General features: G+C 37.0%; 1 protein-coding gene across 5 annotated transcripts in view; it reads left to right on the forward strand.

Annotated features, from left to right (window-relative positions):
- Positions 1–1,146: 1,146 nt before the first annotated feature.
- Positions 1,147–23,814, forward strand: part of STX17 (syntaxin 17) — a 64,553-nt gene continuing 41,885 nt past the window's right edge. The window contains exons 1-3 of one of the 5 annotated variants that reach the window (XM_061132144.1): positions 1,147–1,207; positions 10,785–10,970; positions 22,511–22,576. In XM_061132144.1, the coding sequence (XP_060988127.1) occupies positions 10,848–10,970; positions 22,511–22,576 (189 nt within the window). In that variant the 5' untranslated portion in view covers positions 1,147–1,207; positions 10,785–10,847. The other 4 variants (XM_061132143.1, XM_061132147.1, XM_061132146.1 and 1 more) reach the window with 4 other exon arrangements.

Below are 23,814 nucleotides of genomic sequence, written 5' to 3' on the forward strand. Positions count from 1 at the left end.
GACCTTCACTTCAGTAGCTCTTGTTTAACTCACCTTTGCATGAAAAACAAATGAAAACACTTTCCCATGGTATTGCCTAATACTTTAATTTTTCTCTTTAGAATTAAAATCTTATAAGCACCTCATTCCTAGAGTAAAAACAACAACAAACAAAAATCAGCATTCATGATACCCACAAAAAAACCCTGAAATGCTTAGCAGATTTTCTGCTTTATTTTGGAAATGCCTTTCAAGGCAATTCTTACAGAGCCCTAATAGTCCTTGGTCCCCAATTTCGACCTCTATCCTCACTCCACTGGAATATCCTAAAAGCTGTTTCCTAAGCTATGGCTTCTGAGGACAATATAATCAGCATTCTGAGCAACTCAATTGAATATTCAAATACATATCGAAAAGGGAAGTCAGGCCATCCAGGGAGGAGGACCTGTGAACTGGACAGGGCTTCAAAGCCGACCATCTGCTTGTTCATTGGTAGCAGCTGGTATAACTGGAAGAACTTGAGAAGGAAATTAGCAAACCCAGTTGAAGTTCCAACTCTGCCACTAACTGGCTGAACTGGAGTGAGTCACTGGAGACTCTTTGTTGCGCCTCAGTCTCATTATCTATAAAACTGGAACAAGGACGTTGGCATTAAGGGCCTAACCTATTTGGGAGGAAAAACACGACTAGTCTGAACTTCAGTTTCTGTCCCTTTTACATTTAAACTTGTGCCCTATCCACCTCAGAGGATTTGGGGCTTGGGGGGTTGGGGGAAGAGCGACAGGGAGAAGGTACAACCTCTCTGAGCTTCAGTTTCTGTATGTGTGAAGAGGTAACAACATCCGGCCAGCGCACCAGTAAAATTCCTAGAAGAGCCGAAAATGAGACAGAAAAAGATTGCAAAATGTAAAAGGCTATACATATGTGCCTTGTCTCACACTTAAAACACAACAGACTTAAAAAGCAATTGTGCATCTCCTTCCTCCTAGCTCCAGCGTTCCTGCCCCACCACAAATAAAGACCAGCTTGTAAGACAGCCCAGGGTGGCGACCGCGTTTGTACCCCCGGGAGTGCCGGCCACACCCCGCAAGGCAGGACCTGGGCGGGAGGGGGCGTGGCGGAGCGCCGTCCGCCTATCACGACGCCCCGCCCCCTACAGCGACGCCCCGCCCCCGTCGCCCCTGCGCCTGCGCCCTGCGCCTATCAGCCTCCAGCGCCCCGGCGGGAGGTAAGGGGCTCGCGAGAGGCCGCTTCGGGGGTGTCAGGCCGTGACCGAAGTGGCGGGCAGGGTGCCAGCTCCGGGCGCGGGAGGGACTCCCCGCAGGAAGCAGGGCATCAGGTCGGAAGTGCGAGCGCTGTGGGGTCTCTATTCGACTTCTAGAAGTGGCGTTTTCGGTTGTGGAGGCGCTGTTCGAAGCGGGTAGAAGGAGGCGGCCGACCGGGCGAGCTTGACGGCCTCCCCGGTCGCGATGTGGAAAAGTTCCCGTCTTCTGCCCAGCCCGTTGGCGCACTGTGGCTCCCAGATCGTCAGGAGTCTCGCTCCAGAGGCTGGCCCGGGCACCCGTTCCTGGGCGGGGGTGAGGGGAGGCGGCGTTTGGTTTCTGTGGCCCAGGTGCGCGCTGGGGGACGCTGCGAGGGACGGCACGAGGCTCGAGGGAAGTGAGGGGAGGTCCTGGGGCGCGAGGTGGGCGCAGCCTCCTGTCAGCCAGACCGACGAGAGGGCGGTGGGTCGCAGAAAGCCCCACGTCTAAGTTCCCCCCGACCCTTTATAAAATTCGGAATCGAAGGCTCAGGAAACAGACCGTATGGGAGGTCGGTCCAAGGGCCTCGACTTTTCCTTCCAAAGTCAGTCCCCCTTCCCCCAGTCAGAAACACTAGGCGACGTGCTTGAGGGAATTTGGTGCCACCGGTGTGGGCAAATGTGGGAAGGTGTTCATCACTTTTTTTGGAAGGGGGCATTGCCTGCAATTTTGGACTTTTCCTGAGAAACGGGACTTTTCGCTTATAAATAACCTTAAGTAGTTTGGTTAATATCCCAGTACTTTTTCCTTATTGAGTAGTATGATACTCAGCTGGTAATAGTTGTAAGCACTCAAGGTTAAGTTTGTAAAGCACCTGGCACCCCACCTCACCAAGTGTTAAGTGCCCTGAATACGGTTGCAGTTCTTTAACTTCTAAATGTTTGACCTGTCTTATGTGAAACAGTTCACTTATTATTTTAAAAAGACTTTTTACTTTAAAATAATTTTACAATTACAGAAAAGTTACTAAAGTATCTTGAGTTGTCTACAGTTTCCTTTAGTGTTAACATCTTATGTAACTGTAATACAGTTAGTTGCCAAAAGTAAGAAATTAATTTCGGTACAACACTGTTAACTAAACCACCAACTTTCTTCAGACTTCATCACTTTTTATACTAACGGCCCTTTTCTGTTTCAGGATCCAATCTAAGATCCTACGTTGCATTTAGTTGGCATGCCTCCTTAGTCGTCTCCAATCTGTGACAACTTTGAAGTCTTTTCCTGTCTTTCATGACCATTGCACTTTTGAGGAGTCCTGGTCAGTTATTTGTAGCGTGTCCTTCAGTTGGGCTTTGTCTGATGTTTTCTCAGAATGAGATTAAAGTTGTATATTTTTGTTGTTATTTGCCCTTCTCAATAGTTTATAATAATGGAGTGCATGAAATGACACTGTTGATCACTTGGTTAAGGTGGTATCTGCTGGGATTCTCTAATGTAGAATAACTATTTCCCCCTGTGTATTGAATTAGTATCTTGGGGTAGAACTTTTAAACCATTCAGATATCCTGTTTCCTCTCAAATTTTAATTTGCTGATTTTAGCATCCATTAATGGATCTTGCCTTCAGTAATTATTACTGTGATGTTTTGTTTCCCCCATTCCTTCTTAATTTATTAATTGGAGTTTTTCAGTAAGGAAGAGCTGCCTCTTTATCCTACTTATTTATTAATTAAAAAAAATTTTTTTTTATTAATTTTTTGTATCAGTATGGACTCATTTATTTTTCTATTGGTTATTTTCCTACACTTTTGTTATTTATTTTGTCTCAAGTTGTTCCACTTCCGTCCATTGGAAGTTTTTTTCAGATTGCTTCCTGTGCCCTTTTAATAGACTCTCATCCCCCACTCCTTTTCTTTTAAAAACTGCCTTGCTTTTTGGCATTATAAGATGCTCCAGGCTTCTCTTAATGTTTTCCCTATCCCGGAATCCACCAGTTCTCCAAAGACCCCTGGTTTCTTTTTTGGAGAGTACTATTTAAACACCAAAGGATCTGGGCTCTAGGTGTGCTCATTGCTACTGGCGTATCATTGCTTCTAGTACCTGGCAGAAGACATCTAGGAAGGTGTGTGTGTGTCTGTGTGTGTGTGTATTTTATGTATATGCACGCTGAGTCCCTCAGTCATGTCCAACATCTTGCAACCCTGTAGACTGTGGCCCACCAGACTCCTCTGTCCATGGGATTCTCCAAGCAAGAATACTGGGGTGGGTTGCCATTTTCTCCTCTAGGGGGTCTTCCTGACCCAGGTATCAAACCAGCATTTCCTGTGTCTCTTGCATTGGTAGACATATTTTTTTTTTTTTTTTTTTTTTACCACTAGTGCCACCCAAGGAAGCCCATTTTATATGTATAAATATGTATATTTCTAGCTAGCTATACAGTCATCCCTTAGTATCCAAGAGAATGGTTCCAGGACCTACAGCAGAAATCTGCTGTCACCAAAATCTGAAGTCACTCAGGTTCCATAGTTGACTTTTTGTATCTGCAGTTCTATATCTGCAGATTCAAGTAGCTGTAGATCATGTAGTATTTATTGAAAAAATTCCACTGTGGGTAGACCCTTGCACTTCAAATCCATATTGTTCAAAGGTCAAATGTATATCTGTATATGTCATGGAGATACAGGCATATATATATATACACACACACAAACATATACACCCATGCATCTACAAAGATTTGTATTTTATTTTTGTATTTATATGTGTGTGTATATATATATATACACATGTTATATATATACATATATATATGTCTGTATATATGTATTTTTTATATGTATGTTTTTAAACTGGGGTTTATTCTGATATTATATATCTAGCAAAATACCACATTGTTCATTATAGTCTTGCCCCTCATTTGTAACTTCTCTCTTCAACAGTGAGAAATCTGGCTTTGTGTTCTACAAAATATTTTTTTTATTTGTTCAATCCTAGTAATACACATAATGCACTGTTAGTTCAGAATTCCTAACCCATAGCCCTATGAGAAACAGATTTGCTAACTAGAGAACAGTAGAGTTGTGTTTAGTTTTTGTCTTCAACCTTGTGTTAGCCAGTCTGTGCTGTGCTAGGTCACTTCACTCGTGTCCGACTCTCTGTGACCCCCTGGGCTAGCCCACCAGGCTCCTCTGTCCACGGGATTCTACAGGCAAGAATACCAGAGTGGGTTGCCATGCCCTCCTCCAGGGATCTTCTTGACCCAGGTACTGAACCTGCGTCTCTGACAACTTCTGCATTGGCAGGCAGATTCTTTACTACTAGTGCCACCTAGGAAGCCCAGTATCTCATATCTAGACACTAGTGTCCAGCATCTGTTTTCCAAAGTTACCTATATTAGTTATTTTCTTCCACCACTTCTTTCAGTGTGGTTATGTTCATTTGTAATACAGTTTATTTTTTATAGTTTGTATTTCATTGTGGGTTCCCCCACATTTTGTTTTTGTTTTTTAATGTACAAAATTTCACCTTTTGTGGTATACAGTTCTGTAAGTTTTGATAAATGTATTTTAATTGTGTATCCACCATCATTGTCATAATACAATTCTGTTGCCTCCCATTACACTTGAAAAAAAAAGTCAAAAGTAATACAACTCTGCAGAAGTTTGGGAAATTAGTCACTTTTGTGTTCCCACTAGCTTTTTCCTAGGCATATTTTAAATATTTGTGATGTTAATGTAAATATATTTTGTATCCGGTGTTTGAATTATGCCAGAAATATTTCCCAGTTTTTTGACTGAAAAATCAAGAAATGCTGAAAATATTTTCAACTCGTTATTTAGTCACACTCTTAAACCACATTTTGTATTGAATTAAGACTTTCCCTTAATAGCTTATAAATGTTATTTGAGCTACTTTGTGATCAGGTCACTGCTGGACAGTTTTGTTGCTGTAACACCATACCTCATGCAGTTGTTTGGATGTTATGTCCTCTTCTTAGTTTTATATAGACATTTTGTTATACTTTTATAGAAATGGAAGTGGTGGAGAGAAGGAAAAAATACTCTCTAGAAGGAAACCAGGAGATGGAAAAATCTCTTGGGGAGCTTTGGGTCAGAACGTCTGCCCTGAAAGATGGCTCTTATGAGGCAGCAGGTTTTTCCTTCAGCACAAAATGCTAAGGGGCAAAGTCATGTACTCTGATCTGGAAATAGCACTTTTTGAATTCAAAAAAGAAAGCTGTCATCATAGCATAGGGGAACAGTGAAGATAAGCCAAATAGTCAATAGTTGGGGTTTGTCAAGTACACCAAAAACTGATTAATGGAAGAGAAAGCAGAATCATTTGAGTTGTATCTCAAATGCTACATACAGTTGAGAGGCAGATGGGCTATAAAAGAGTGACTAGACAGAGGGAATACCTCCCAAAGCCGAAAGTAGAGATTGGGTGATATTTCAGTAGTGTGGGTGGATTACTTTTGAACATTGTATTTTCTTGCTCAGGTAACAGGGAACTCTTGGAAGTGTTTGTCCAAAGGAGGAGCATGTTGCCTTTGATGTTTTAGATGTATTAATTGGTGGCAATCTATGGGGGAAAATTGGAGAGGGGAAAGAGACTAAAGGAAGGCCAAATAAGACACTTGTAATATGCTATGCTATGTAATATGTTTGACTAGAGTGATAGGATTAGAAGTAGTGTAGAAGAGACATGTGAAGACATGTTTTAGTTCTGTTAGCATTGGAATACCAGTTTGAACACCAGGTGCTTTCAAAACCATTTTGATAGGAGTAATAGTATATATAAAGATAGCTGCTTAAATAATCTGCATAGTGGAAGAAAACACAAGAGGCAATGAGATAAACTAGGAAACGATGTTAGACAAGTAATAGATAATTTATGAGACTATTATGTGTTATATATAATAAGAGAAAGACATTCCCCATAGCACAAGCAGGCAGTTGATGAAAGAAGACATGCAAATAATAAATCAATCTTATTAGTAATTTAAAGAATGCAAAGTAAAACAGTAAGGAGATACCATTTTTGTCACCAGTTGAATGTCTGAGAAGAATGATAATATGAGGTATTGGTTGGGGTATGGATAAATGGACATTTAAAAATTTTTTTAACTGAAGTATAGTTGTCATAAAATACTGTATTTGTTTCTGGTATACAACATAATGATTCGACAGTTGTATCCATTATGAATTTAACATCATGATAAGTCTAGTAACCATCTGTCATCCTGCAAGGTCATTACAGTATTATTGACCAATTTCTCTGTGCTGTACCTTCATCCCTATGAATTTATAACTGGAAATTTCACCCATTTCACCCACCACACTGCCTACTTTCTGGTGACCACCAGTTTGTTCTCTGTATCTATGGATCTGTTTCTGTTCTGTTTTGTTTTTAAAATTCGAGATATTTGTGAAGTCATATGATATTGGTCTTTCTCTGACTTATTTCACTTAACAGAATACCCTCTAGGTTCATCCATGTTGTTGTGAGCGGCAAGATTTCATTCTTTTTTGTGGCTGAGTAATAGTCCATTGTGTGTGTGTGTGTGTATCACATCTTCTTTAGCCATTCATCTATCTTCAAACACTTAATGGTTGCTTCCATATCTTGCTAATGTGAATAATGCTCTATGAACATAGGGGTACATATATATCTTTTCAATGACTGTTTTCATTTTCTTCAGATAAATACCCAGAATTATTGTTTTTTTGTAAATACCCAGAATTAGAATTGCTAAATCATATGACAGTTCTATTTTTAATTTTTTGAGTAACTTCCATGCTGTTTTCTGTAGTGGTTGCACCAATTTATATTCACACCACAGTGCATAAGGGTTCCCTTTTTCCCACATCCTTGCCAACAACCAGCATTCATTATTTCTTGTCTTTTTTGATGATGGCCATTTTGACAGGTGTGAGGTGGTTTTGACTAACTTTTCCCTGATGATTAGTGATACTGACAATCTTTTCATGTGTCTATTTCCCATCTGCATGTCTTCCCTAGGAAAAAATGTCTATTTAGATCCTCTACCAATTTTTTAATTGGATTATTTTTTGATATTGAGTTGTGTGAATTACAATTCCATGGACAGAGGAGCCTGGTAGGCTACAGTCCATGGGGTTGCAAAGAGTCGGACACTACTGAGCAATTTCTCTTTCACTTTTTATATTTTGGATATTAATGCCTTATCAGATACATTATTTGCAAATACCTTTTCTCATTTAGTAGGTTACGTTTTTGTTTTGTTGATGGGCTCCTTCACTGAGAAAGCTTTTTAGTTTGCTGTACTCCCATTTGTTCGTTTGCTTTTGTTGCCCTTTCCTGAGGAGAAAGATCTAAAAACATTGCTAAGACCAGTGTCAAAGGGTGTACTGTCTGTGTTTTCTTCTGGGACCTTTATGGCTTCAGGTCTTTAAGTCTTTAATCCAGATAAATGGACACTTTGATATGTCCTTCTCCAGATACGTTGCTAGTGGGACTGTAAATAGGCACAACCTTTTTTGGGACTTTTAATATTAAAAGCCTTAAAAAATGTGTCTGCCTGTTAATTCTATTTCCAGGTATTTATTTTAAAGAAATAATCATAGATGGTTGTATGGACTTATATGTAAGGAGGGTAATTACACTGTGGTATAGTTTATAATAGGGGAAAATTGGAAACATCCTAAATAGCCAACATTAGATGATTAAATCATTGAACATCTATATAATGTGATACTATGCTGCTATAAAAAACATTATAGAAAAATAATTACATGGAGACATTTTTATTATATTTAATCAGGTTGTTCAAAATAAATCTTTTTTTTGTTCTTTGATTCATACCTTCCTTTGTTCACCCAGTAACAGTACTTTATTTTTTTGCTCCTTGCCATTCCTTTCCTTTGGGTTTATTTTCTTTATTATTAAATCATGCCTTTTAGTAGTTCTTTTAATAAAGGGCTTTGTAATAAACTCGGTCTTTGTAGGCCTGAAAATGATTATTTTACTCTCACTCCTAAATAATAATTAATCTGGATATATATCAAATCACCATTTTGAGGATATTTCTGTCTTTTGCTACGTTGCTGTGATGAAGTTTGCTGCTTTTGTTGTTTTAGTTTGTCTTTTATATCTGCTTTGCTTTTTAAAGTAGTTTTCCTTTTTCCATAATGTTCTGAAATTTCCCATCTGTGTATTTTGATAAGTTTGTTTTTTTAATGCTACTTGGTGCTTATATGCATTTTCAATTTGAAATTTTACATCTTAATTCTTAGCATATTCTCTTTGACTAGTGCCTTTTCAGTTCAGTTCAGTCGCTCAGTCGTGTCTGACTCTTTGCGACCCCATGGACTGCAGTACGCCAGGCTTCCCTGTCCATCACCAACTCCTGGAGCCTACTCAGACTCATATCCATCGAGTGTTTGATGCCATCCAACCATCTCATTCTCTGTCATCCCCTTCTCCTCCAGCCTTCACTCTTTCCCAGCATCAGGGTCTTTCCCAGTGAGTTGGTTCTTCACATCAAGTGGTCAAAGTACTGGAGTTTCAGTTTCAGCATCAGTCCTTCCAATGAATATTCAGGACTCGTTTCCTTTAGGATGGACTGGTTGGATCTCCTTGCAGTCCAAGGGACTCTCAAGAGTCTTCTCCAACACCACAGTTCAAAAGCATCAATTCTTTGGCGCTCAGCTTTCTTTATAATCCAACTCTCACATGCATACATGACTACTGAAATGTGACTCCTTGTTATTGAGCTTCTCATTTTATCCTTTATGTTGCTTATCTTCTTTTTCCTTTGTTCTGACTGATAGCTTACAGCCAATAGTTCTCTTTTCAGCTACAAAATTTATTGTTTAACCCACCTTTGGAGGTTTTTATTTGTAGAATTTTTACTTGGTTTATTTTTGGAGTGGTCTGTTAGTGTTTCATAATATTATCTAATTTTGTAAAAAATTGTTTCTTTATATTTTTATTTTAAAATGTACCAATTTTAATTTCATTTTTAGATTACTTTATTATCTCTAGACCCTGAGCTATGAATTTTCCCATTTTGTTGGGTCTGTTGACCAACTCTTTTGGCAGTGAACTTTCCTGTGCACTCTAATGTCCACTCACCACTGTAGCTGTTAGATTCTTTATTTGTGGTGGCTGGAGATTTTCCTTTTCTGCTTTCAAGCTTAGATCAAATGTAAAGACCGAGTTTCTGGTGGATAAGATAATTTGTATAACCAACACTTCAAAGAGAGAAACATTATTTAATAGTTTTTCATGTTTGTGGAGTGATAGAGTGTTTTGATAATTTCATGAAAGCAATTGACTCTATCTTCTGAAATAATTAAAAAGTAGTCCTAGTTTTTTTGTAAAGATTCATTGACTCCTCAAAGTCCTGAACCCTTATCGATATGCACCCCAGTCTAAGATACCATAACACAATGGGATTAACATAGTCAACTTATTTATTTTTAATATGGGAGAGGTTGTGGCTAATTAGATAGCGTGAAAACATGATGTACAGGAGTGGTTTTCAAGCTTGCTTAGGCAGTGGAGACCTTTATTTACATAAAATTGAATAAGTTCAAATTTATGAAATTAATGAAACAAAATTTTCTGAAGCTGAAGCAGGTGTGGGGTCCTGGAGCCTGCCCACTTGACAGCTTTTATCATCACCTACCCTGACCCCAAAGACATAACCCTAGACTCTTTGCAACACTGATAGAAAAACTACTGGTGAATTAGAAGGAGCTTTTGATTGTACTCTCAGGAATACTAGGTTCTTACTCCGTCTCTGTCACTGGTTACTTGTATTGATTATAGACAATGCTAATTACTCTGTAAGAAAGGGGAAATGCTAATTACTCTGTAAGAAAGGGAAGAGGCAATTTAAAGAACATCAATGAGAAGAGTTGCATTGTATATTTCAAGTGTATAATTAGATATATAAATTGGAAATAGAGTTTGATACAGCAGAAATGTTAAGAATAAAATTTTTTCTTCCAATTTTGCAAGTTGACACCTGTTTAGAAAACATTATTCACTGTCAAAGATACATTGGGTGATGAAGACTCGAACAGTATGCTTCTGGTTTTCTGAAAAAAGTTATTTAAATATATGCATACATTATATTAAAAAGACTTGGAGAGACATACATCAAAATGGAAAGAATAGGGGGATGGGAGGGAGGAAAAATGGAAAGAGTAGCTAACTCTGAGTGAGATGATCATTGATTTTGTTTTATTCTCTATTTCCTAGTTTCTAAACATTCTAAAGTGAATATACCTGACTTGTAGGAGGGATGGGGTGGGAAGGGGGTTCAGGAGGGAGGGGACACATGTATGCCTATGGCTGAGTCATGTTGATGTATGGCAGAGGCCATCACAATATTGTAAAGTAATTATCCTCTAATTAATATAAATAAATATAAAAAATTTTAAAGTTTGTTAACAAGTCACTCAGGTTCAGCATCAAGTTGAGTATGTGTTCAGAATATATTATAAAATTACCTAATTATTGGTTTTTAAAAATAATGGAAATTAATTTTTTAAATTCTTAAATATTTCCCTTTTAGGTTTTTCTACATGAGTGGAGAAGATAATTGTTGCAAGTAGGAGAGACACAGCATTTTTTTAGGATGTCTGAAGATGAAGAAAAAGTGAAATTACGGCGTCTTGAACCAGCTATCCAGAAATTTACTAAGATAGTAATTCCAACAGATCTGGAGAGGTTAAGAAAGCATCAGATAAATATTGAGAAGGTGAGTTTTTTCATTTTCTTTCTTTTTTTCCAGTTTTTTCTTTTTCTACTAAAGAAACAGTTACATATTCTGATTTATATTTGTTGTGCATTTCACCTACATTGAAAATACCAGATAAGAGACTTTGCTAAAACGTCTAGCTCCTGTTGATTTAACAGCATTGTTCATTTTTTCTGTTCTACAAATATTCCTCTCATATTATTCCTTTTTTAATGAAAAGATATAAGAATAGGATCTATGCCTTTTTAGTTGTACATAGTGATGAATTAAGCAGTTAATAATTAGAATTTGTTTGATAGTTGACTATAATGTGAAGGTGATGGATTTCCGCTAAAGGGCTTGCCTTAATTTCATTCACCCAGTGGCAAGTTTTTTGAACTGTGAGGGTGTGTTCATCAGTAACACCTATCCTCTTCAAGTGCTGTTGGATTAAAGAGGTAAATCATTGTTTGATATGAGAGAATTTCCCAGCTTCATGGCTTCTCTTTGAGGAAACCCCAAAGCCCAAATATTGGCTAGAGGTCAGCTTAGGAGGTAGGTAGGGGGAAGAACTAACGCCGGGGACTATGGTGGAGGTTGCATAGAATCAGGCCTGGCTAGGATCTGATAAAGTGGTTGTGGCATTTATGGGAACATGAAGTTTACTGTGTACTGAGCATGTATTTGGCAGGTTGTGTTGTCTTATTTGCTGTGGGACAAATCAGTGGTATTTGATCTCTCAGGAGAACCTCCCCCAGTACAAATTTTAAGTTGTGAGGTCCTCCATTAAATGTTTTTTGGTTGGGAGTGGGTGGGAGGTGGAAGTGGTCATTAAGCCTTTCAGTATAAACAGTATTTCTCACCCTCAACTGTGTACCTTATACAAGTAAGAAGAGTGCCAGCTTTTTCTCCCATGGATACCAACTGTCTTTCTAAGTCTTTTGTAAAAGTTTAGAAAATAAGTGCCAAGAAAAATAAGGTGAAAATTTCAATGCAAATACAAATAGAATTCAAGATTAACATTTCATAATCTTTTAGTTTCTTTTTTCTTTCTCCATGATAAGTACTATGACTTTTAAGGATGAAGGGGTTGTCTGGTAAACTGGTTATTCTTGTCATGAGCAGAAATAAAGGTTCCATGCTTTGATTAATAAGGAAGGCTTGTTCTTTTAGCACTGTAACAATATGGAAATGGAGTTGTTTACTTTTGATCAATCACATCTGGGTGGGAGGTTTGATAAGGTGTGTTCAAAGTCCTGGGCTTATGTTGAAGTGTTCAGTTAACAAGATGATAAGAATTTGGCAAATGAATTGATTCTGAAAGGAAGAAATAAGTGGACTATGGTCTTTTTAAGATTCTTTCTTTCTTTCATTGCCCTATTTTGCCTTTGACATTTTTCCCTTTGGTAAATTGCCCCTTTCTTGTATGTGTTCTGCACAAACATGCCTGCTGTCATTACCCTCAGATCCTAGCCACATATACCACCCAATGATCGATGGAAAGGCCAGAACCCTGGGAGGAAGGTGGGTGGGGATAGAAACAGGTCTGTTACTGATTTAATTAGCTGTGCCAGACTTCAGAAAAAAATTATTCTAGAGTTATATAGATCTTTTTCTGGCAGAACATTTTTCTTCTAGTATTTTCTGAAAATTTTACTTTTTGAGAAACTTTTAGATGATATCAGAATAATTATAATTTACTGTATAGGTGATGTCTGAAGCTAAGCAGTTAGACTTACACTGAGCTATGTTTTAGTCCATAATCTTGATCATTCTATCTCTAGGACTTCTAGTTTAGTTTTAATGGTGATTTTTTAATCTATATAAGTTTGAATAGCATATTTTAGTAAATACTTTATGGCAGTGTAAAAACATTAAAAAGCCACTGCCTTTACTGTGGACAGTAGAGTTAAGAACTAAATTTAGAGTCCAGGTGTTTAACAGTGCCTCGTTTTCAAAAATAAATAGTCTTCTTGAGGGAAGGGTGTAGAAAGATAAAATATTTATTATGTTAGCCATCAGTCATCAGTATGAATTTAAAAGAAGAAAGTCAGACTGAAGGGAAATTGAAGGTAAGCCTTAGTAGAATGATTGTGCAACATCTGAAAACAATGAGAGTAGTGTGCTGTGGACACCTGGGACTATATTCCATAGGTCCTTCAGCATTATGTTTTATTACACATGACAGACTTGATTAGAATGTAATGCTGAAATTTGAAGTGTTAGCATTTCGGCTTTCTTATCTAATATAGAATAGACTTAAGCATAGTTAATAGGAACAACAACATAATAAGCTTTGAACATAATTTTCTTTGTTTCATTTTATAGAATTTTTGGGGAAAACTTGAACTGTGTAACATGCCCCGCCGTACACATCCTCCTGATGACCTGCTTGTGGTACCTCTAGTCACTGAGTCTTTCTGGAATAGTGCTGTTCCTTTGGCTTACTTCTCACTGCCTTTCTCTCCCACTTTCCACCCCTTCTGCAACCCTGGGTTTCAACTTTCTCTGCTCTACTAAGTCAACTGCAACATGTCCATTCTCTTTCCAGCTTCCAAAATGTCATTCAGATTTCTCATCAGTTAATACCTCCTGTTGTATTCTCATTATTCTTGTGGGTTGATCCCTTTTAAAGTTCTTTACTGTCATTTTGGTTAAATGTTGAAAAAGGGCAGAGATGAATATTTGTTCTATCTGCCAGGTTTAAAGAGAAGGGAAATTATTACAGGATATAAATATATGTTAGCTTTTCATAAGTGTTGGTGTTTGCTGTTTCTTACATTTTTAGCATTGAAAGTTATATAAAAAATTAGGTCTCTAATCTGTAAGAAGTTTACCCTCCAGTTAAAGAAATAAGATAGGAAATATTCAGATACGATGAAGCTACATATAATTAGGTGTGAAAATGAGTGCTATGGACTATTTAGGCAGTATGAAGCCTGAACTACGTGGTACAAAATCAGATATAATCAGTCTTGTTGATTTGTCACTTTTGCTTTCATTTATTTGTTTTTTTAACTTGTGGTTACAACAAAAACTGTTCCCATTTCCCTTTTTATTATGAGAATGTTTGTTTCAATCTTACAATCACATTCCCCCCCTCATTGTTTTCTTCTGCTGGACCCCTGATTCAGTTTGCTTTCTCCTGTGTTACAGGATAGGAAAGCCTCAGCACAGGTGGTGATGATAATGGGTCTAATGGTGATGATTTCATGCTTGTCAGTGTTTGGTTAGCAATGAAAAATAGACATATCCTGACATATCTGACTAATGAGACTTGAGGGAAAAACCTGTTTGGGATATGGAACTTCTGGAAAAGACTTTTCTACTGTATAAAGATGTACATGGGAGGAAGCAGTTCTGCTGGTCTTATATCTCCCTGTTGTATATGTAACTATAGCCAGGAGGGGTAAGTATGAGAATGAAAACTCTCTGTTGAAGGTAATAAAGCAGACAGAACTTGGGTGCCTGACAAGCTTGAAAGCTTCTGAACTAAACTACCCTTGAATTTATCATCCCACTTTTAGGGTGCTGTTTATGTGAGGTAATAAATATCTTTATTAGTAAAGACATTTCTTTAAACTTTGAGCTTTCTGTTATTTGCAACCAAAAACATCCTAATTGCATCAAGTTATAGCACAACTTTAACTTATCTGTCTAGCGTCACTGTGCAAATAGACAATACAAAAAAATGACATTTTGTAAAAACAGTGCATTTTAGAAATGTTTGTCAGTGGTCCCAACTTAACTAATTTTTTAGGGGGTTATTTCTTGTAATTTCCCCTCCAATACACATTAAATCATTTAAAGCTTTTTCTCCTCTGCAGGTATTTGGAATGACAGCCTTTAATAATGTAACCTAATTTAGGTTTAACATTGTATAGCAAACATAGAGTCTGAGCTATTTTCTTTTTCTTAGAATTTTGTTGTGAGACATAAGGTTTCATCTATTCAATCTTCATCCAAGATACTAATCTCTTCTACAACTTACTTGACATGTGAGCAAATAATAATAATAATAATAGTAAAGACAGTAGCTGTTGTGTTTATCTGTTGAATGCTGTATTAAGTTTTTGTATTTATCATATTTAATCTCACAACATCCTGATAGGTTAGCCTTCTCATTGTCTTCCTTTTTTAAGTGGGGAAGCAGACTTGGAGTGGTTAAATTACTTTCTTGAAATCACCATGCTGCTAAATATATTAATCTTCTAATGTTGTGCCTGAAATATAGCATGATTTAAGTTTGTTCTCACTCTTTTTTGGTTTTTGTTTTCCTCTTAGTCTTGTCTATTGCGGACTGTTCTATTTTTATGCTCATTTTCCAGTGAAGAAGGAAAATGGAAAAAATAGAATTGAATACTCTGGCTTTCCTACATTTATTAGCAGTATCCACTCTGTTTGCTCACCTTTCAAACTTTGTTTTTTTGTTCAAATCCCAACTTAGTTACATTCTGTGGAACATTACCTGGTTGACTCCATCCTGGATCAGATACAAACACACCACCCAGGTGGGATGCATGAGACAAGTGCTCGAGCCTGGTGCACTGGGAAGACCCAGAGGAATCGGGTGGAGAGGGAGGTGGGAGGGGGGATCGGGATGGGGAATACGTGCAAATCTATTGCTGATTCATGTCAATGTATGACAAAACCCACTGAAAAAATAAATAAATAAATAAATTAAAAAAACAAAAAACAAACACACCACCCCCACACAGCACTGTGCAGTAGACCTTCAGGTTCACCACCATTTTAACCATTCCTGGGGAACCTGCAGCTGCCCATGCTTGATCTCTAGAGAGTTGTAAAGGTCACATTAAAATCTTTCTCATGGTGTTATTCTGAGGATTGAGATATTATATAAAGAATCCCTAAATGCAAAGTTGGTACTTGGAAATGAGTTACTTAACAAGTGAGTTATTGTTTTCAGGTACTCAACGTTGGTTAATAACCATTAGGAGAGTCACAACCTTCCTGAGATCCTTTGTGTTTGTTTTGAGTTTTACATTTTTCATATATGGTAGACACAGTAAGGTGAATTACTTTTAACCTCACTGTAGGGTGGATATTATTTATCTTCATTACATGAGTAATCCTAATTTTATGGCTTATGTTCATTGGACTATGTTAATATTATGTAGCTTTACTTTTTGAGTCTTTGGTTTTTTTTCTTTTTTATTGAGTTTCAGTTCTGTTCAGTTGCTCAGTTGTGTCTGACTCTTTGTGACCCCATGAACTGCAGCACACCAGACCTCCCTGCCCATCACCAACTCCCGGAGTCCACCCAAACCCATGTCCACTGAGTCAGTGATGCCATCCAACCACCTCATCCTCTGTCATCCCCTTCTCCGCCTGCCCTCAATCTTTCCCAGCATCAGGGTCTTTTCCAATGAGTCAGCTCTTTGCATCAGGTGGCTAAAGTATTAGAGTTTCAGCTTCAGCATCAGTCCTTCCAATGAACATCCAGGACTGGTCTCCTTTAGGATGGACTGGTTGGATCTCCTTGCAATCCAAGGGACTCTCAAGAGTCTTCTCCAACACACAGTTCAAAAGCACCAATAAATAATTTATTTGACTTGAATACTTAAACTTTTCATCATCTACAATACTCTTATCCTACCTGGTTAATCCTCCATAAAGCCATCATCTTCCCTACAAGGGGTTCTGATCATTCAGATCATTGAGATATCTTCAGATATCTGGCAAAAGAAGCTTTCATCTATGTTCTCTGCTTCTTTCTCATCACTCTTCCCATCATGCATTATACCACAAACACATTGATCTTATGGCAGTCCTTTGGATACCACATATAATTTTACAGCTCCATAGTATTTCTGGGTCTTTTTCTCTCCAACTGAAGCATCTTTTTTTCCTACTATGCCCATAAATTTAAATAAATCTTTTAAGTGTCAGCATAAGGTTTAAATTATACCCTAAACTTTTATACCCTAAACTCCTAAATCCTGAACATTCTCTGTGTTACATCATCATAAAATTTCCCGAACCTATAATAAATAACTTGGGCTTCCCTGGTGGCTCAGATGGTAAAGAATCCTTCTGCAATGTGGGAGACCTGGGTTCTATCCCTGGGTTGGGAAGATCCCCTGGAGGAGGGAACGGCTACCCACTCCAGTGTTCTTACCTGGAGAATCCCCATGGACAGAGGAGCTTGGCAGGCCACAGTCCATGGGGTCGCAAAGAGTCAGATATGACTGAGTGACTGAGCACATAGTGAAAACATTATATAATTAAAATCATTTTTAATAATTATGATTAGCTTTCATATTTTTATACTCTATGCAATATGAGGCAGAATTATTATCATTGTTTTTCAATTTTGAATCAAAATGTTCTGGAAGATGAAATGACATAAATGTGAGCCTACAAATATATAAAGTTGTTTAAGTAAATGGTAAGGCGTTCTAGAGAGAACTCAGCCCGGGCACTACTCTTAGAATCTTCGTTCTCCTTGCCCAGCAGGCAAAGCGAAACTGAGAGACCTGGTGTCGCTGCCAGAGAGCACAAAGGGATCAGTGTCAGGAAGCCTGAAACCACCTGTGCAGAGGCGTTCATCACATGGTGGGGTGGGTTCACAATCAGGGTTATCCAAAATGATAAATTGGAAGAGAGGGTGAAAGGAGACAAGGTGTTCACCAGGGTGAGAATGGTGGACACGGCTTCTGTCTCACCAGGATGAGAATGTGCTTTGGTCTCTGTCGGGAACGTCTGGGGAAAGGCTGTTTCTGTGAATGTTGGACCCTCTGCTTGTGCCTGTCCCACTGGTATACCATGAGGCCGTAAGACATATGAAGAACAACTTGAATGCCTGTGGTGAGACAAAACATCTTCCTGAAGTGACTGAAAAACAATATCTATGATTTTTTTCTGTAGTTGTTTTTCCTCTTTCTTGGTCCACTTTATTCATAGCAGTTAAAGGTATTTATTAGAAGTTGCAGTATCCAGCAGAGGAAAAGAGCAGAATCTGAATCACATTGGGGATGTCATTCTGAGTTCCACCCATGTTGAGATATTGGGGCAAAGCTTAGTGGCCTGGAAGCCACATAAGAGCAAATAGTGCTGAGTCAAATCCTTCTGCCCACTCTGTGAAAAGTGTATATCCAATAGCATCTAGAAAATATTTCCTTCCAAAGTTGCTATGTTTAAAAACCTTTTAGAAGCCCTTGGCAAAGGCAAACTGTTTTATCAAATCTCTTGACAGGTAATCTGCCCATCATTCCTTTTCCATCTCTTTGAATTGTTGAGTCTTTGATATTTTCTTTGTAGACAATCATGACGACAGACTGTTCTATTTTTTCCTTTCTAATCTTTGCCCGCCTACTTCCTTCTTTCTTTTCTCTCTTGTCTCCGCTCTCCCCTCCCCTCCTCCCTTCCTTCCTTCCCTCCTTTGCTTTCTTTTCTCACTTCCTTTCTTGCCTTATTGTCCTGGCTGTGGCCTCCAGTGCAGGATCAGAACTCCTTACCTTGTTCCCAATATTAGGAAATGATCTTTTACCACCAAGCGTGATGTTAACTGTAGAGTTTTTACAGATGCTTCTATGAGGTTGAGGATGTTAATTTCTTTTTTAAGTTTCTGATAAGTTTTATAATGAATAGATGTTTATCAAATGGTTGTCTTTAAATCTACTAACTGGCTCTTTTTGTCTATTTGTTCCATCTATTCTTTCTCCCCTTTTTTTCATGTTTTACTCCCTTTTGGATTAATTACATATTTTTAAGATTCCATTTTTTTCTCTTTTATTGGCTTATTATACCTCTGTGTGTTTATTTTTAAATGGTTGCTTTACAGTTCAGAGTATTCATCTTTAACTTATGATAGTCTACCTTCAAGTAATGTGTTTTATATATATCACTTCACATATAAAAACTTTATGACAATACACTTCAATTTCTTCTCTCAGAGTCTATGTAGTATTATTGTAATATAATTTACGTCTGTCTAGACAAGGCTATGGTTTTTCCAGTGGTCATGTATGGATGTAAGAGTTGGACTATTAAGAAAGCTGAGTGTGGAAGAATTGATGCTTTTGATCTGTGGTGTTGGAGAAGACTCTTGAGAGTCCCTTGGACTGCAAGGAGATCCAACCAGTCCATCCTAAAGGAGATCAGTCCTGGGTGTTCATTGATAGGACTGATGTTGAAGCTGAAACTCCAATACTTTAGCCATCTCATGCGAAGAGCTGACTCATCTGAAAAGCCCCTGATGCTGGGAAAGATTGAGGGCAGGCGGAGAAGGGGACGACAGAGGATGAGGTGGTTGGATGGCATCATTGACTCGATGGACATGGGTTTGGGTGGACTCCGGGAGTTGGTGATGGACAGGGAGGCCTGGCGTGTTGCAGTTCATGGGGTCGCAAGGAGTCGGACACGACTGAGCGACTGAACTGAACTGAACTGAACTGACCTGACCATTTTCAGTGGTCTCACTTTTTTGTAGAGCCAGGTTTCTGTCTGGTATCATTTTCTCATCAACCTGAAGGACTTCCTTTCACATTTCTTGTAGTGCAGTCTTGCTGGTGATAATGAATTCTGCTTGCTTTTTTGTGTTCGGAAAAAAATCTTATTTTGCCTTCACTTGAAAAAAATATTTTCCCTGAGCACAGAATCCTAGGCTGACTTGCAGGTGGGTTTAGTGCCTCAAGGTGTCGCTTCAGTGTTTTCTGCTCTGCACCGTTTCTCACAAGAAGCCTTCTGCGTTCTTATCTGCGTTCCTCTGTACTTCACATCTTTTTTCCTCTTACACTTTAGATTTTACTGTCACTTATTGTAAGTAATTTTGTTATGATATGCATTCATATAATTTTCTTCATTTTCTTATTGTATTCCTTGAGTTTCTTGAATCTGTGGGTTTATAGTTTTTACCAAATTTGGGAAAGCTTTGGTCATTCATTTTTCTTTTTTCCTTCTTTGTTGAGATATAACTGACATGCAGAACTGTATAAGTTTAAGGTGTACAACATAATGATTTGACTTACACACATCATGAAATGATTATCACAAAGAAATAGTGACTGTCCATCATCTCATACAGATACAAAATAAAAGGAAAAAAAATAGATTAGGATCTACTCTCTGTTTAACAATTTGTGTATGTAACATACAGCAGTGGTAATTATCTTAATCATGTTATACATTATCTCCCTAGTACTTATATATCTTATGGCTGAAAGTTTGTATCTTTTGTCCATAAACTATATGGTTCCTTCTTTATATCTTTAGTTGTGGAAAATCTCTTCTGGAAGTCTTTAAGTTGTTCTCATCCATACTTGGTCTGAAAATAGTTGTAATTTTGGTGCACTTGTGGGAGGAGGTGAGCTCAGGGTCTTCTTACTCCACCATCTCAGCCACTGTCTCATTAATTTTTCACATATTTTTTCTCTCCTTCAGGGAGTCCAACTGCGTACATCCAATGTTTCTTTCAAGTGGCCTTTGATTATTGATACTATATTCATTTATTGACCATCTTTTTTTTTCTATTTCATTTTGGATGGTTTCTGTTTTACATCTTTAAATTTACTAATCTTTTCTTTGCATGTCTTAACCTTCTGTTCAATCCATCCATTGCATTTTTCATTTCAGCTGCCCTTTTAATTTTAGGAATTGAATTTTAAAAAATATCTTTCATATCTTCGTATCTTCAGTTTTCTTAAACATGGAATACATCATAACTTTTAATATCCTTGTCTATTAATTCCATTATCTCTATCATATCTAAATCTGTTTCTCTTGATTGGCTTTTCTTATTACAGATCATATTTTCCTGCTTTTTTTTGCATGCATGGTAATTGTTTATTGGATGCCAGACATTCTGAATTGATTGGATACTGAATATTCCAAAATTTCTTTGAGTACTTTTGAAATTTATTTATTCTGAGACACATTTAAATTATTTAGGAACAGTTTGATCCTTTTAAGGCTCTTTTAAGCTTGCAGAGGATCAGAACAGCCTTTGTTCTAGGCCTAACTTTCCCTCGCACAGTATAGTACTTTGGAGTACTCTGCCTGATTCCAGTATGTTGAGAGATTTTCCTGCTCTGCCTGGTGGTCACAGGAACAGTTTCTGGGCTTGTGTGATTTGGGGGGATGAGCTTGCCTGGTCTTTTTCAGTGATTCCTTTCCTGACTTCAGGTGGTTTCCTTATGTGCTTGTGCTGCTCTGTACTCAGCTGGCACAAAACCCTGCGGATCCTGGAGCTCTCTGTATGGCCCTCTCCTGTTAATGCAGTTACAGCCTCACAGGCAGCTTTTTCTTCTCTGATGCTCTGCTCCATGAATTCTTGCAGCCCTGACTTCTCTGGATTCTCTGTTTCCTTAACATTAATTTTTATTAAAAATATCATGACAGATTAGTATTAAGTAATAAATTTTAAAGTGACTTGTTTTCAGATATGTATTTTTGGTTTCCATTCCCTTTTTATTAATATAACACTGTCTAAAAGAGCATTTATATTGAATCTGCTGGCATCATTCAATTTTTATTAGAAGTGAAAGTAGTAAATTTTGAATTTATTTGATTGGGTAGTGGTTTTAAGTTTATGTTTGGCAAATACATTTTCAATATAGTCTAGTTATTTTTAAGCTTAATGGCTATTGTTTAGTTCTTAGATGATGTTAAAAAAAAGTCAGGAGTTATCAAGAGTTTTATTTTGCTGCATTGTGAACAATAGAAAATATAAAAATACCCTGGAAAAAATTTTAGCACTCTGCTTTTTTAATCTACTAGGCCTTCTATGTGTATATGGGACATTTTCATGTTTATGTGCTTTCAGAATATTTCTAGGCTGATTTTGTGTATGTGTGGGTGGTATACCACAAATATGTTTAATGTCATTATTCACATCTACTGACATCTTAATTGTTTGGATTTTTTTTATTTCAAACAAAAATAATATGTGATGGTTGACATTGTTTATATTTTGTGCAAATATTGTCATGTTACCACATTTTGCTATGGTTCTTGTCAAATGAAAAATTTTGCATTATGCTCATTAAGTTTCTTAGATGAAACTCTGAAAACTAAACATTATCTAGGTAAAAAGCTAAAAATATAAAATGTTCACTCTCATTTTTACATACTTTCTAGTCTGTGATAGCAATGCTCCTTTTTCTCAGATGAGATTTTGGTTTTCAGTAGTTGACTCTATCATTAACAGATGTTTCAAAATCTTCATGTATAGTAAAATATCTGATGAATGCTGTTAATCTTTTCATTTTTCAAATTCTTTTACATTCTCAATCTTTATTTTTGTCACCTCCAAGGAGTATGCATTATAGACAAAATACATACTCTTTTTCAGTGAAAGAAAGTAAATAGTATTTAGTGGTTTTTATTTGTTTTACTGTTTGCCAGAATTTTGTGTGTAATGTTTTTGAAAACTTCCTACCTGTATGGTCTTTGGACAGTTAATTTCCACTACTAAGTCAGTAACTTTTTTAGCTGGCATGTTTAAATTTGGGTGGGTGAGTGGGGATTGTTGTGGTAAACTGGGAATAATCACTTAGTGATAAAAAAAAATTCAGTACCTTTCCTTTTCTTTCGTACAGTATCAGAGGTGCAGAATATGGGACAAGTTGCATGAAGAGCATATCAATGCAGGACGTACAGTTCAGGTAAGGCTGTTTTATTGTTTCAGGTAAATCAATAAGAAAAAGACAGTCTTAAGGAAATTTTGCTAAAATAAATACCCTTGTAGCTGAATCCCTTTATTGTATTTGTAACTATTTCCTTAAAGATGCATTTTTAGCAGGAATTACTGAATCAGATGTCAGTCATATTTTTAAGGTTTTGATTAATATTACGAAAATTTTCTCCAGAAATGATATATTAACTTACACTTTCACTGTGAATCCATTTTACAACTTTAATACTACTCATTCCTCAGATTTTTGCTAATTAGTAGGTAAAAATAATGCTGCTTTGTTGTTTTAATCTGGACTTTTTCTTTCATTGCTTTGAAAGGTGAAACTTTTTATATGTACCTTGGATAGTAAATTTTTTTTTAATGAATTGTCCATGTCTCTTTCATATATTATGTTGTTGTCTTCTGTGAGAGTTCCTTATAATTTTAAATAATTGATCTTCTTTTTATAAGACTGATGCAGTAATATAGTGTTGCAAATATTATTTACCAGTTATTGGCTTTTTGATAAATGTTAATTATTTTAAATTAATTTTTGAAATTCTTATAATTACATAGTTAAAAGCCAAGTAAAAAGACATAGCACCTACCCTTCTACATCTCCAGGTCCTTCTTTTAAGAAACTACTCTTAATCCTTTTGGCCATGTTCCCTGGTATTTAGCTCTTTGTTCCTAAATATCATGTGTAGACTGTTATTTCTTAATCAGGTTTAGACATAGTCTCTTCACTTCTTGCTATATGAGGTGCGGATCTAGCTTTCCACCCTACTCTCCTATTTCCTTCCTCCATAATTATATTATTATAATTTTTGGTTAAATTAATGATTAATATCTCATTGTTTTGATTATAAAGACATTGTTTCTTGCTAAGCCAGATAGTGATAAACAGTACAGACTTTTGCTTTGTTTTCTTTAAAATGTCGGTTTTACTCTAATGACTTTTAGAATGTGTTTAGTGTTTATTTTTAATTGAGATATAGTTTATATACAGTATTATATAAGTTATATGTATATAACAGTGATTCACAATTTTTAAAGGTTATATTCCATTTATAGTTATTATAAAATATTGGTTATATTCCCTGTATTGTACAAGAATATATTTATCCTTGTAGCTTATCTATTTTATACGTAATAGTTTGTATCTCTTAGTTGCCTAACTCTATCTTGCCCCACCTCCTTTCCCTGTCCTTAATGGTAATCATCAAT

The sequence above is a fragment of the Dama dama genome, chromosome 29 (genome assembly GCF_033118175.1).
Source record: "Dama dama isolate Ldn47 chromosome 29, ASM3311817v1, whole genome shotgun sequence".
Taxonomy (NCBI): Eukaryota; Metazoa; Chordata; class Mammalia; order Artiodactyla; family Cervidae; genus Dama; species Dama dama.